The sequence below is a fragment of the Tachyglossus aculeatus genome, chromosome 1 (assembly GCF_015852505.1).
Source record: "Tachyglossus aculeatus isolate mTacAcu1 chromosome 1, mTacAcu1.pri, whole genome shotgun sequence".
Taxonomy (NCBI): domain Eukaryota; kingdom Metazoa; phylum Chordata; class Mammalia; order Monotremata; family Tachyglossidae; genus Tachyglossus; species Tachyglossus aculeatus.
In genome coordinates this window covers 89140771-89156484 of record NC_052066.1, presented here as the reverse complement: position 1 = coordinate 89156484, position 15714 = coordinate 89140771, and the positions used below count along the sequence as shown (strand labels likewise).

General features: G+C 43.5%; 1 protein-coding gene across 1 annotated transcript in view; it reads left to right on the top strand.

Moving 5' to 3' along the window:
• The window catches only part of LOC119927003 (voltage-gated potassium channel subunit beta-1-like), a 495308-nt gene that overhangs the window by 373885 nt on the left and 105709 nt on the right, over nt 1–15714 (top strand). Inside the window, exon 2 of the mRNA XM_038745523.1 lies at nt 12634–12677. Within this exon, the coding sequence (XP_038601451.1) occupies nt 12634–12677 (44 nt within the window). The remainder of the gene's footprint in view (nt 1–12633; nt 12678–15714) is intronic.

Sequence of the window (15714 nt, the reverse complement as noted above, 5' to 3'; positions counted from 1 at the left end):
TTCCCCTTTTCACTCTCCTGTCTGCATTGCCTACACACTTTAAAAAAATATGGTATTTGTTAAGCGATTACTATGTGCCAGGAACTGTTCTAAGTGCTGGAGTAGATGCAAAGTAGTAATAATAATAATAATAATAATGGCATTTATTAAGCGGTTTCTATGTGCAAAGTACTGTTTTAAGCACTGGGGAGGTTACAAGGTGATCAAACTTATACTTCCCAAGTGCTTAGTACAGTGCTCTGCACACAGTAAGCACTCAATAAATACGATTGAATGAGTGAATGAATCAGGTTGTCCCACGTGGGGCTCACAGTCTTAATCCCCATTTGACAGATGAGGGAACTGAGGTACAGATAAGTTAAGTGACTTGCCTGAAGTCACACAGCTGACAAGTGGCAGAGCCGGGATTTGAACCCATGACCTGTGACTCCAAAGCAAGGGTTCTTTCCACCGAGCCATGCTGCTTCTCTGTAGTCAGGTTGAACACAGTCCCTATCCCCCAGGGGGCTCCCAGTCTTAATCCCATTTTACAGATGAGGTAACCGAGGCCCAGATAATTTAAGTTACTTGCCCAAGATCACACAGCAGACCAAGTGGACAAACTGGAACTAGAACCTCTGCACTTGAATCTGTAACCCTAAGTACTTAATATTTACCCCGTCCCCAACCCAACAGCACTGGTGTACATATCCTTATACTCGGCCATTTCCTCTATGTGTAATTTATTTAAGTATCTGACTGTAAGCTCCATATTGGCTGGGTTTGTGTCTATAAACTCTATTGCACCCTTCTGAGTGGTTAATACAGTTCTCTGCATTTAGTAAGTGCTCAGTAAATGCCTTGATTGATTGATTGAGCAGGAGGAGGAGGTGGTAGTGGTGGTGAGCTAAGGACTCAGTCAAGCCCGAGGAGATCCCTTCAGCACCTTCTAGCCTTTCCACTCTCTTTTTCTCTCTTCTACCTCCCTCATAGTCACTCTCTACAAATCTTTCCACCCTCTTCTAGAACAATATTTTTATTATCTTTGTTAGGAACCTGAGTCAAAGAACAGACAAGACGAGAAGCCAAGACAAACATGAAATATGGCTGTGGAAGAAAGTTAAAATCAAGATTCTAGACTGAGCCCATTTACAGGTTTAGATCCTGCTGGGGGGAAAAAACAGTTTTTAAAGAGCTGAGGACCAGTGAAATTTTTTTCTAGTAAGCTGTGTGAAACGTAGCTTTCATTAAGGCATCAGTGACAGGAGAAATGGCCAATTTCCTTCTCTTTGACCTCTATATTCTGGCTAGGGCTGGGTTTGTGCATTTGGGAGTGGGAGTTGCTACAGATCATTTTAAGTAATTTGCACAGCATCAAGATGGAGCGGTCAGGTCCGTGGTCCAAAGAGGTACAGCCTGGGAGAACAGAAGATGACTAAAATTCTAGGGTGGATATGAGTGTTTGACAGAAACAATGTTTCATGTGGGCAGGGAAGGTGTTTAAACTCCATTGTACTGTACTCTTCTAGGCACTTAGTACTGTGTTCTGCTCACAATAAGCACTCAATAAATACCACTGATAGATTGGAGTCTAGAAGGGGAAATAGCTTGCAACAGATATTTTGGGGTAGCTAGACGTCATCCCCAACCTACTCACTGTACCTAGGGGAAGCAGCGTGGCTCAGTGGAAAGAGCCCGGGCTTTGGAGTCAGAGGTCATGGGTTCAAATCCCGCTGCCAATTGTCAGCTGTGTGACTTTGGGCAAGTCACTTCACTTCTCTGTGCCCCAGTTCCCGCATCTGTCAAGTAGGGATTAAGACTGTGAGCCCCCGTGGGACAACCTGATCACCTTGTAAACTCCCCAGCACTTTGAACAGTGCTTGGCACACAGTAAGCGCTTAATAAATGTCATTATTATTGTTATTATTATTATCTGTCTCACTGCTGACCTCTCTCCCACATCATGCCTCTGGCGTGGAATTCCCTCCCCTCTTCATATCTGACAGACCATCACTCTTCCCACTTTCAAAACCATTAAAAAATCACATCTCCAAAAGGTCTTCCCATCTAAGCCCTCGTTTCCCCTATTCACCTTTCCCTTAACCTTGACTTTGTAACTCCCTCTCCCTTCTGCATCACCCTTACACTAGAATTTGTACCTTTTATTCACCCCACCATCAACCCCTCAGCATTTATGTACATGTCCGTAATGTATTTTAATGTTCGTGTCCCTCTCTGGACCGTAAAGTCTTTGTGGGCAGGGACCGTGCCTGCCAATTCTGCTATATTGTACTCTCCCAAGTGCTTAGTACAGTGCTCTGCACACAGCAAGTACTCAATAAATGTTTGATTTATTGATCCCCATATGCATCATAGCGTAGAAAGGGACCCCAAGAGTCCCAATCTCCCGTTTCCAAGCAGAGGAATGACAAAGCAATCTTTATACAGTTAACAGATCCCTTCAAGATCCCCAGCATCTATGTAATCTCTAACAAATGCCCCCAGGGCCTGAGCCAGATAAACAAAACTTTCATTAATAGAGCTACATATCAAGCCTCCCTTGAATATTGTCAGCACAATGACCTGATTTTTAGGGAGCAACTTGGGCTTTTCCATCTGCTCACAAGCCTTTCCCACAGCCTGGATGTGTGGCATTAGGGCAGTCCCCAGTGTCCAGGTTGCAACCCGAGGGAGAAGAGAGAGAAGGACAGGGCAGTCTCAATCTCTTGGAATCAGCTGCAAATCGTGCCTACTCTGGACCAGTTGGGAAACATGCATCATTATGGTGGTAGTCATCATATGCTAGCCGTCATATGCTTAGTATGTGCCTAGTAGTGAACTAAGCACAAGTTAGACCCAGTCCCTCTCCTTGGAGGAGGGATGTGGGGGAGCATGGGATTGAATTCCAATTTTTACAGATGAGAAAACTGAGGCACAGAAATGTTAGATGACTTGCCCAAAGTCACATTACAGGCAGGTGGGATTAGAATCCAGGTCCTCTGAATCCTAATCCTGTGAGAAGGTAATCTCACAAGGTTTATTACTCTGCCTGTGGAAGCCCAGCCTAGGGCTCTCTAGTTCTACCGTACAAGATGGTCACAAATCAATCAATCAATTAATGGTATTTATTGAGCAAGTACTATGTGCAGAGCATTGTCAAAGCACTTGGCAGAGTACAACAGAATTAGCAGACATGTTCCCTGCTCATAATGAGCTTACAGAGGGGGAGATGGACAGTAATATGAATAAATAAATGATTTTATTGTAATGTTCTAGTTCCCAAGTCCCTTTCACTAGGCTGAAATTAAGGCTGATAATATTGGCAGCATTAGAAAAATTGAGTTTTTTTAAATTTATATATATATATATATATATATATATATATATATATATATATTGTCCCCTGTACAGGGCATTGTAAGGAAAGACATCTGATTGGGGCTTGGGTGAGAAGAACAAGGAACCAAATGATTTTCCTTCTGGCTTACAAACCCCAGCAAACTTCTCCAATGATTCATGGGGAGAGGATAAGCTGATCTGTTGCACAAAGCCAAGTAACCCCTGGGAACCATTTTGAGCCATTTCTTTTTGGGAGGAGCAGAGCCCAGGATGAAGAGAATCCCATCCAGCGGTCTTTTCTGCTGCCAGCACAAAATCTCCCTTCACCAGTAAGGACCAGGAAAGCGGACTTTTTTAGCCTTGCTCATCAAGTGGCCTCTCAAGGGCAGTACAAAAGCAGATGCTGAATCTTGCAGCAGGGATTTACTCCGGATGCAGAATGTAAATTCAAGAATGTATGTAGACCCATTCCTCAGTTTCCTGACAGGCTGCTGACTAAGCAGTCAGAGGAGGAAAGTACACGCATCGCCCAAAGTAAATGAAATTGGAAAGATGTGAAGCATGAAACTTCTATTTGGACCCCTTTTATTTTTATTTTGCCTTTGCAAACATCACAAATCATTCCTATGATAGCTGATAATGGTTCTTACTCTCAAGTGGCGGACAGAGTAAGTAAGTGTCTGGTTTTCAAGGGATACCAGGTTTTTCAAATGTGGCTAAATGGTGACAAAATCATTCATTCATTCACTCATTGAGTCACTGCTGTGTATCGAAAACCTACTCTGTGCTGAGTTCCTACTCGCTGGCTGCTTTAGAGAGTTGCAATGGAACTGTCTAATCGACTAAGGAAACATTGATTGAGTGCCTACTCTGGGCAGAGCACTGTGCTAAATGCTTAGAGGCGTACAAAAAGGTTAGGAAACATGGTAGTCCCTTTCCTCAAGGAGTTTATACTCTAGTAAGGGAGACAGACACTGAAATAAATTACAGATAGGAGGAATAAGAAGAAAGGGGTAGGTAAGCAAGTTAAACTGGATATCTGCCCCTCCTTACTTCAACCAACTGTATCCTTCGGTTCCAGGAGCCAGGGACATCAGGCTCATTTATCCATTCAGTCGTATCTACTGAGTGCTTACTGTGTGCAAAGCACTGTACTAAGTGCTTGGGAGAGTACAATATAACAAGAAACAGACCCATTCCCTGCCTATGGTGAGATTACAGTCTTCCTGGTGCCAGGTGTGAAACGGGTAAGGTCAGCTGTGTTCAGTGGCATAGTGGATAGAGAATGAATAGGCCTGGGAATCAGAAGGTCATGAGTTCTAATCCCAGCTCCACCACTTGTCTGCTGTGTGGCCTTGGGCAAGTCACTTTACCTCTCTATGCCTCAGCTATCTCATGTGTAAAATGGGGATTGAGACTGTGAGCCCCACACGGGATAGGGACTGTGTCCAACTTGATTTGCTTGTATCCACCCCAGCGCTTAGTACAGTGCCTGGTACATAATAAGACCATCATCATTATTATTATTACTGTGAAAAAGCATCAGCTGCCACCTACAAAGTACCCCGGGTGAGTTAGGGCCATGGTTTTTCCTAAAGCCACCCCACTTTTCTTCCTTCACTTTCCTCATCCAGCTCTGGTCCCTCACTGCCCCTGCGGCTTTGGATGAGTTGGGGAAGAGAGGTTGCCAGCTGGGAAAGGGGAATGGCAGTGGCTTCTGGCATTAAGGTAAAAGTTAAAGTTAAAAATGGAAAAATAAAAGAAGGGAGCCTGGTTATGTAAGCTAGGAGAGCCCAGTGAGGTATGAAGGGATGGCATGGGGAAACATAAGGAGTTGTCAGTGGGGTCTGAGTAAATTTTATTATAAAATACAAATGCTACTGTGAGGAGGGCTGGAGAAACAGGAGGGAGAAAGGAGTTCAGATTAGTTCTGGAATGCGTCCTAATTCGTTATAGATAAGTCTGTGGGAAAAAAGTACTCCAGAATGCAATCACATTTCTAAAGAAAGTAATCTGGTTGTAAAGTAGGTTACTCCTCGTAATTATAAAATCCTTCCCTCAAACTTCTCCACTCTTTCCCCAGTGTAGTCTTCAGCCAGAGGAGCCTTCATCTTTTTAGTATCACACCTCCCAGCAAGCACTGTGGCATACTCCTCTGTGTCATGAGTAAAAAAAATGAAATAAAGCCCACCCCTTCTCCAGTGCTGAAGCAGTGGGGTCCAGTTTATTGAGCATGGTCCTGGAAGTCAGAGAAGCTGAGTCTAATTCTGGCTCTTCCACTTTGCTATGTGATCTTGAACGGGTCACTTAACTTGTTTGTGCTACAGTTTCCTCATCTGTAAAATGGGTATTAAGACTTTTTTGTTGGTATTTGTTAAGTGCTTTCTATGTGGAAAGCACTGTTCTAAGTGCAGGGGAGGGATACAGGGTGATCAGGTTGTCCCACGTGGGGCTCACAGTCTTAATCCCCGTTTTACAGATGAGGAAACTGAGGCACCAAGAAGTTAAGTGACTTGCCCAAGATCACACAGCTGACAAGTGGCAGTGCTGGGATTCGAACCCATGACCTCTGACTCCCAAGCCCGTGCTCTTTCCACTGAGCCACGCTGCTTCTCTGAGCCCCATGGACTCTGTCTAACCTGATTAGCTCGTGTCTACCCCAGGACTTAGTATAGTGCTTGACACGTAGTAAGTGCTTAACCAATGCCATAAAAAAAATCTATCTTCCTCAGAAACAAGTTGCTCAGCCACAAAAACTCATGGTTGTTAATATGGCAAATGTGTATCAGACATGGAAATACTTGTACAATCTAGTGAAATCTAGCATTGCCCAATCAATAAGTCAAACAATCAATCACTGGTATTTATTGGGCACTTACTATGTGCAGATCACTTTACTAATTTCTTAGGAGAGAACAGTAGAGTTGATAGACACAATCCCTGGTCTCAAGGAGTTTACACTCTAGTGTACCCAAGTTCGCAGTATCCGCAAATGTACCTGATTTATTAGGGGGGATTTGCTACTATTGCTGTAGCTGCTATTCAACACAGGGAGGATGAGTAAACACACAATACCTCAAGATTATAAAAATGGGACTGACAGACAGTGATAATATTGCTGATCAAAGAACTACCATTGCAATCAATTCTTCTGCTTAGATTCTTGGTTCTGAAGTCCCAGGACTGAGCCTCTTTTGTTGTTCCTAATTGGAGATTCCATCATCCTCACTTAATTTCAGACTTGCTCTGGAGAACTTTGGGTTGCAAACGAATTTTTCTAACAAAAAAAATATGGTTAAAACACTCTTGCCCTGTTTAGACACATTCTCAATATATGGTACATTTCTTCCTAAAGAAAATATTAATAATAATAAACAGGTTCAAACTACCATCCTAATATGGTGCAGATCCACCATACTGCACAGATCCTGAGGTAGCCAAGAAAGAAAAGGTGTGCAGTGCAGGTTTGCCTTCCCTGTCCTGTTTTGTAAGATGATCCAGATATTCATTAGCCATCTCACTTGTTGCTAGTCATTCAAAGAGATAGTATGGGGATTTCCAGCTTCAATAAGTCACCATGTTTTCCTCAAGGAGGGCAGGCAAAGAAGACCAAAACCCAAAGAAAGCCAGCAAGATACAAAAAGAAAGAACCAGGGGGGTAATGCAGAAGCAGAGACAAACTCTTAGAAGGATGATGATGATGGTATTTGTTAAGCACTTACTATGTGTGAAGCACTGTTCTATGCACTGGGGGTGATTAGGTTGACCCAAGTGGGGCTCACAGTCTTAATCCCCATTTTCCAGATGAGGTAGCTGAAGCACAGAGAAGGCAAGTGACTTCCCCAAAGTCACCCAGCTGAGAAGTGGCAGAGTCGGGAGACAGAGATGGAGACCAACCAAAAAGGGAAGAAAAAGAAAGGCAGAGAAAGAAAAGGAAAAGGGAGAGAGAAGTGACAGAACACATGCAAACCTACACATACATACATATACTCAAACTCAAAAATACACAAGCAACCAGCCACTGCTTCTGCTATTATTGCCCCTGACTTATCAGTCCCTGGCTCATCACCTCCTGTATCCTGTGATCCTGATGAGAGTCAGGGACTATATGCAACCTAATTATCTTGCATTTACCCTCAGGATTTAGCTCAGTGCTTGGCACATAGTAAGCACTTAACGCATACCACCACCATAGTTTCCGCTGCATCGGCCGTGGATGACTTCCTGGAGGTTTCATTCAGGATCGTCTTGAGGCAGTTCAGGTCTCATCGGAAACTTCTAGAAAATAACTCAGAAAGGGTCAGCACTGCCACAACTGCAGCAGCATCAGCACAGGAAAAGAAAGTTTGATCATCCCTCTTTCACTCCCCTACTTACCTTTGCGTTTGCTGCCACTAGCGCTTAGAATGGTGCTCAGCGCATAGAACAGTGCTTTGCACATAGTAAGCACCTAATAAATGCCATTATTATTATTACTCCCATCAGCCAATTCACCCATCATTTCCCCACTGTTGGGTCAGGACCCTAACTCATGAAGTTTCATGTATATATATATATATATATATATATATATATATATATATATATATATATATACGTGTGTGTGTGTGTGTGTGTGTGTGTGTATGAAACTTCAACACCTCATTCCATATATATGTATATATATATACATACATACATATATATACATATATATTCTGAAAGAACACTGAGCCTCTTGTTAAGAATGTATAATAATCAAAAATAATAGTTATTATTATTACAGTATTTGTTATTGAGCCCACTGTTGGGTAGGGACCGTCTCTATATGTTGCCAACCTGTACTTCCCAAGTGCTTAGTACAGTGCTCTGCACATTATTCATTCAATCGTATTTATTGAGCGTTTACTATGTGCGGAGCACAGTACTAAGCGCTTGGGAAGTACAAGTTGGCAACATATAGAGATGGTCCGTACCCAACAGTGGGCTCACAGTCTAGAAGGGGGAGACAGAGAACAAAACAAAACATATTAACAAAATAAAATAAATAGGATAGATATGTACAAGTGAAATAAATAAATAGAGTAATAAATACGTACAAACATATATACAGGAGCTGTGGGGAAGGGAGGGAGGTAAGGCGGGGGAGGAGGGGGAGGCACACAGTAAGCGCTCAATAAATATGATTGAATGAATGAATGCCAAGCACTATTCTAAGCACTGGGATAGAGACAAGGTAAGCAGGTTGTCCCACATGGGGCTCACAGTCTTAATCCCCATTTTACAGATGAGGTAACTAAGGCACAGAGAAATTAAGTAGCTGGCCCAAGGTCACACAGCAGACAAGTGGCGGAACCGGGATTAGATCCCATGTTCGCTGACTCCCAAGCCCGGGCTCTTTCCACTAAGCCGCACTGCTTCTCTTAATTTTCCTGATCAAATGTTTCCAAAATATGTTTCCAAATGATCCAGGCTTCATTATATTAATACTGATTAATGGTCCCTCATAGGAAAATGTTCTTATCATCTGTAGTCACCTTCAGGCTTGTCAAAACAGCCATGAAAGGTGGAAGCAACAAAGGTAAAAAGAGTTTAAAAAACATTCAGTGGGTACAACTTTTAATATTCTAAATGCCAGAAATTTGGATAGCTATTCCCTGCTGAGAAGGGAATCTCTGTAGAGTGCAATTTAGATGTATCCGGGAAGTTACCAGGAAGACAAGATCATAAAATAATGCCAAACTGAATTCAAACCCAGTCATTCATCCATTCAATCATATTTATTGAGAGCTTACTGTGTGCAGAGCACTGTACTAAGCGCTTGGGAAGTACAAGTTGGCAACATATAGAGACGATCCCTACCCAACAACGGGCTCACAGTCTAGAGCCCAATCAATCAGTCAATCAACTGATGAGTAGTGTAGCCATGAGAAAAGAGCTCAGACTGGGAAGTTGGGAGACCTGGGTTCTAATCTCAGTCCTGCCACTTGTCTGCCATGTGACCTTGGGCAAGTCACTTAACTTCCAGACTGTGAGCCCATTGTTGGGTAGGGATTGTCTCTGTTGCCAAATTGTACTTTCCAAGCACTTAGTACAGTGCTCTGCCCACAGTAAGCATTCAATGAATAGGATTGAATGAATGAATGAATGAATGAACTTGTCTGTGCCTCAGTTTCCTCATCTATAAAAGAGGGGATGACATGCCTGTTCTCCATTTCATGTGAGTCCAATGTGGGACAGGGACTGTCTCCAACCTGATTATCTTGTACCTACCCCAGAACTTAGACCAGAGCATTGCAGAGAGTAAGCACTTAATATCATGTTTAGTGGTAGGAGTAGTAATAGTAGGTGTACAAAGCATAGTATTGATCAACCAATTTACTGCAGGCAGAGCATTGTATTAAAGGCTTGGGAGAGTGCAGAAGAGTTAGTGGACTCAAGGAGTTTGCGTTCTAGTCAGGGGTACAAACACTGAAATTATACATAGGAGGAATAAGAAAAAGGGAGCTAGGTACCTAAATCAGTGCGTGCATTATAGAGAAGTACTTCAAGAGGTTCTAGTACTTCAGTGCTTGCATTCATTCATTCATTCAATCATATTTATTGAGTGCTTACTGTGTGCAGAGCCCTGTACTAAGCGCTTGGGAAGTACAAGTTGGCAACATATAGAGATGGTCCCTACCCAACAGCAAGCTCACAGTCTAGAAGGGGGAGACAGAAAACAAAACAAAACATATTAACAAAATAAAAGAAATAGAATATGTAAATATGTACAAGTAAATAAATAGAGTAATAAATCTGTACAAACATATATACAGCTGCTGTGGGGAGGGGAAGGAGGTAGGGTGGGGAGGGATGGGGAGGGGGAGAGGAAGGAGGGGGCTCAGTCTGGGAAGGCCTCCTGGAGGAGGTGAGCTCTCAGTAGGGCTTTGAAGGGAGGAAGAGAGCTGGCTTGGTGGATGTGCGGAGGGAGGGCATTCCAGGCCAGGGGAAGGACGTGGGCCGGGGTCGACGGCGGGACAGGCGAGAACGAGGCATGGTGAGGAGATTAGCGGCAGAGGAGCGGAGGGGCTGGGCTGGAGAAGGAGAGAAGGGAGGTGAGGTAGGAGGGGGCGAGGGGATGGACAGCCTGGAAGCCCAGGGTGAGGAGTTTCTGCCTGATGCGCAGGTTGACTGGTAGCCACTGGAGATTTTTGAGGAGGGGAGTAACATGCCCAGAGAGTTTCTGGACAAAGATAATCCGGGCAGCAGCATGAAGTATGGATTGAAGTGGGGAGAGACAGGAGGATGGGAGATCAGAGAGAAGGCTGATGCAGTAGTCCAGACGGGATAGGATGAGCGCTTGAACGAGCAGGGTAGTGGTTTGGATGGAGAGGAAAGGGCGGATCTTGGCAATGTTGCGGAGGTGAGACTGGCAGTTTTTGGTGACAGATTGGATGTGAGGGGTGAACGAGAGAGCAGAGTCGAGGATGACACCAAGGTTGCGGGCTTGTGAAACGGGAAGGATGGTAGTGCCGTCAACAGTGATGGGAAAGTCAGGGAGCAGGCAGGGTTTGGGAGGGAAGATAAGGAGCTCAGTCTTGGACATACTGAGTCCAAGTAACAGCTTGAGTGCTTACTTGCACCATTCTGAAGTATGAAACAGGCAGTTGGGAGACAGAAACAGGGGAGATTCAACATTAATCCAGAAGGCCTTCTTGAAAAGATGAGACTTCAAAAGGGTTTTGGGGATGGGGAGAGCAGTGGTCTATTGGATTTGAAGGCAAAGGGACCTCTAGGCAGATGGAAAGGGTGGGCAAGGGGTTAGCAGAGGAAAAGACAAAAACGAGGCACAAGAGCAGGTTGAGAGGAGAAAAACATGGGAACTGGGGTACGATGTAAAAAGGGAATGGATGGGTAAAAATGAAGAGTTAGTTAATAGTTCAAGACTTTCAGCTTTGATAGAGATCCAGAGCTGGAAATTCTGACCTGAGATCTTCATGCACTTTTCATTCTAATTTCCTTGTAAGCGTGCATATTGTGGAGTGTGTCCCGTACACTGTGCATTTTTTAAAAAACGAGTTTATTTATACTAACAGTTTGATTCTTTCCCCTGAGAGTTACCCACAGAGGCTGAAAGCAGAAATGTGTTAATCTAATCTAATATGTGCAGCCAGGAAGCAAGCAATTTAAACACAACAGTGTGAGCCAGTTGTTTGAGGTTCCCAATATCTTTCTGCTTCTAAAGCAACATCGATTCATTCATTCATTCATTCAATCATATTTATTGAGCGCTTACTGTGTGCAGAGCACTGTACTAAGCGCTTGGGAAGTACAAGTTGGCAACATATAGAGACGGTCCCTACCCAACAATGGGCTCACAGCCTAGAAGGGAGACAGACAACAAAACAAAACATTGGGGTTCAATTCAAGCTTGACTAACTGACACCTGGTTTCAATTCTTTCATCGTGTCTTTGACTGAAAAAGATGAGATTTCTCCTCTAGAAAAGCCTTGGGAATTGCATAATACTTTTGACATTCACTTTACCAATTCACACCACAATTATAACCACACCAGTGCAGGTCCAACCAACAAAATACCTTTCAGAGCTAAAAGCAAGTGCTGAGAATCTCCTGGAGTGCTGAACATTTCAATCCCTCTCCTAAAAATTCTATTTAATTTTCACCCTCTGGTTTAAGACTAAAGATTTCTAAGCTGTAATGGCCAAAATATAAATGGCCCCATGCCCCATGTGAGGGGTGGATATTTGGGAAGCAGCACAAGTGTAATGGATAGAGCATGGCTTTGGAGTCCGAAGGTCATGGATTCTAATCCCAGCTCTGCCACTTGTCTGCTGCATGGTCTTGGGCAAGTCACTTCACTTCTCTGTACCTCAGTTACTTCATCTGTAAAATGGGGATTAAGTCTGCGAGCCCTATGCGTGACAGGGACTGTGTCCAACCATATTTGCTTGTACCTACCCCAGCTTCTAGTACAGTGTCTGGCACATAATAAGCACTTAACAAATAGAATTATTATCATTATTATTCTAATTTTAAGGTTTGGCACCATTTTACTTAATCTGGGGTAGAAGTGTTTTTAACGGGACCAGATTCTGACAGTGAGAACCAGAGAGGCTTCCATGAAATCTCATTCACTGCTCAGTGGTCTCTTACCTACTGACTTAAAGCCAAGAGGCAAAACTGAGAGGCACAGGTCAACAAGATTTTTCGATCCTTGTGAAGCATGGTTTGGGCTAATCTTGGTATTCTCGATTGGCTATTTTCCTAGTATAATAATTACCTGAATTTCATTTGGAAATGTGTTTACTAAATCGTATTTTTTTCCATTTCAGGAATCTTGGAAAATCAGGACTCAGAGTCTCTTGCTTGGGTCTTGGTAAGTACTTTGTGTTCGTTTAAATGTAGTTGGATGTGTGGCTCTCTGCTCTTCAATATTCACCAAGAACAAGGCTTTACAAAATTGCTTATTGGAAAATTTTCATTCACCTATGAAAACTGAATTATTCAAAGGTTTGCCAACAGTAAACAAAAATAGGCAAAAACAGACTTCATTCATTCAATCGTATTTATTGAGTGCTTACTGTGTGCAGAGCACTGTACTAAGTGCTTGGGAAGTACAAGTTGGCAACATATAGAGACGGTCCCTACCCAACAGTGGGCTCACAGTCTAGAAGGGGGAGACAGAGAACAAAACAAAACATATAAACAAAATAAAATAAGTAGAATAAAAATGTACAAGTAAAAAAATAGAGTAATAAATACATACAAACATATATACAGGTGCTGTGGGCAAGGGAAGGAGGTAAGTCCGGGGGGATGGAAAGGATGGAGAGTAAGTACTTACTGAATAAGTACTTGCTGCCAATTACAGGTAGGAAAGGAAGTGAATATAGCCATTGGGTCAGCCACACTGAAAGTCAGTAGTCACAAGGGTCCATAAGTAAAAGCAAATTCACAATCTTTCCTGAAGATACCAAGCAAATAAGCTCCATTCAGACTACCCCTTCTCTCGGCTTCAAGGCTGTCCATCACCTCGCCCCCTCCTATCTCACCTCCCTTCTTTCCTTCTCCAGCCCAGCCCATACCTTCCGCTCCTCTGCCGCAAACCTCCTCACTGTGTCTTGTTCCCTGTCCCGCCGTCGACCCCCAGCCCACATCCTCCCCCTGTCCTGGAATGCCCTCCCTCTGCACATCTGCCAAGCTAGCTCTCTTCCTCCCTTCAAAGCCCTATTGAGAGCTCAACTCCTCCAGGAGGCCTTGCCAGACTGAGCCCCCTCCTTCCTCTTCCCCTCCCCATCCCCCCGGCCCTACCTCTTTCCCCTCCCCACAGCACCTGTATATATGTTTGTACAGATTTATTACTCTATTTTACCTGTACATATTTACTATTTATTTATTTTATTTTGTTAATATGTTTTGTTTTGTCGTCTGTCTCCCTCTTCTACACTGTGAGACCCCTGTTGGGTAGGAATCTCTATATGTTGCCAACTTGTACTTCCTAAACCCTTAGTACAGTGCTCTGCACACAGTAAGCGCTCAATAAATACGATTGAATGAATGAATGAATGAATGGTGCAGTGCTACATGTGAATGTCATCTTTATTCCTCTCCGCATACCTCTCCTCCAGGAACAGTCCAGAAACATCCAAAGCAGGTTTGATTCAGAAAGTCTCATGAGCCCTGAATTCTGGGTTTCTGCACATTTGAAAACTCGTGATAAGGCTTGGAGAAAGACCAGGAAGAAAGACGCAAGTTCACCCAGCTCCCTGGGTTCATGCAGAACTAAGTCATCCAGCTTACAGTTTTTCTTCAGAACTAAGTTTTGAGTTGTCTCTGTGAGCCAGAGAAGAGAAACTGAGTGAAAGGAATTCACCAATCTTGGGGAATTTTATCTATCTAGGCACCCGAACCCAGAGTCCAGTGCAGACACAATCTCTTAGATTGTTAGCCCCCCACCCCAAGGGTCAGGGACCATATCTATTTCTCAGCTGTGAACTCTTTCCCAGCATTTACTATAGTGCTGTGCACACAGTCAACTGCTGAAAAATGATATTTTCAGAACAGTGCTTTGCACATAGTAAGCGCTTAATAAATGCCATTATTATTATTATTATTATTAATACTACTACTACTCTTAGTACAATTGTTTTTTATGGTATTTATTAAGTGCTTACCATGTGCAAAGCACTGTTCTAACTGCTGTAGGCATGGAGTGCTAGCTTCATCCCATTTATATTCTATTCAGGTTGGAGTTTCAGGAAAGAAGAATTAAAAGCATTAAGGTCATCAAGAAGGGAAGCAGCATGGCCTAATGGATGGTTGCAGGGAACCCGCAGATCATGGGTTCTAATCCCGGCTCCGCTACTAGTCCCCTTGTGTGACTTTGGGCAAGTCACTTAACTTCTCTGTGCCTGGGAGTTAAAAGGACCTGGGTTCTGCTTCCGGCTCTATCATTTGTCTGCTGGGTGACCTTGGGCAAGTCACTTCACTTCCTCATTTGTGCCTCATTTACCTCATTTGTTAAATGGGAATTAAGACTGTGGGACATGGACGGTATCCAATCTGATTACGTCATATATAACCCAGCACTTAGAACAGTGCCTGGCACATAGTAAGCACTTAACAAATACCATAAAAAAAAAAAGAAACGCATATGTCTTTTTCTGGGAGCTTTCCAGCAGGCAGTCAGGCTGCCCAGAACAGTGGACCTTCTTTTATGCTGCAGTTGATTGTAAGCATCCAGTAGGCACTCAATAAATGTCAACAGTAACCAAAACCAAAGGGAAGGGCCTAGAATAGCTAACCCAATGCCACTGAGAGGGAAGTGGAAAGAGGAGAGTTAATAAAGAGCAGGCAGGTCATTTTAACCTTGGCGCAGAAGGGATAGTTTTCTGAAGCACATATCTTTTAGCCAGCCCCACACCTTATGATAATAATAATGATGGTATTTGTTAAGCTCTTTCTAAATACCAAGCCCTGTTCTAAGCACTGGGGTAGATACAAGGTGATCAGATTGCCCCACCTGGGGCTCACAGGCTTAATCTCCATTTTACAGATGAACTAACTGAGGCACAGAGAAGTTAAGTAACTTGCCCAAAGTCACATAAGAGACTAGTAGCAGAGCCGGGATTAGAACTCATGATCTGTGGGTTTCCCGCAACCATCCTGACAACACTGCCACCCCCACCTCTGCTACTCTATACCCCCTTCCTCCCTTTTCTTCTTGCAGCCATGGTTGCTGAGGGATTGTTGATTAGCACCTAACTTTGATTTTCTTCCGTTTCATTGCTCGTCTGTAGCACTGCGCCAAATCTGCAAAGCGATTTCATAATTGTTGGCGTGTCTTCTTATGAGTATACCTCAGGGGCACAGTTGTCTGCATACAGCAGTTCCTGAATGACCGTCTCAAAGAC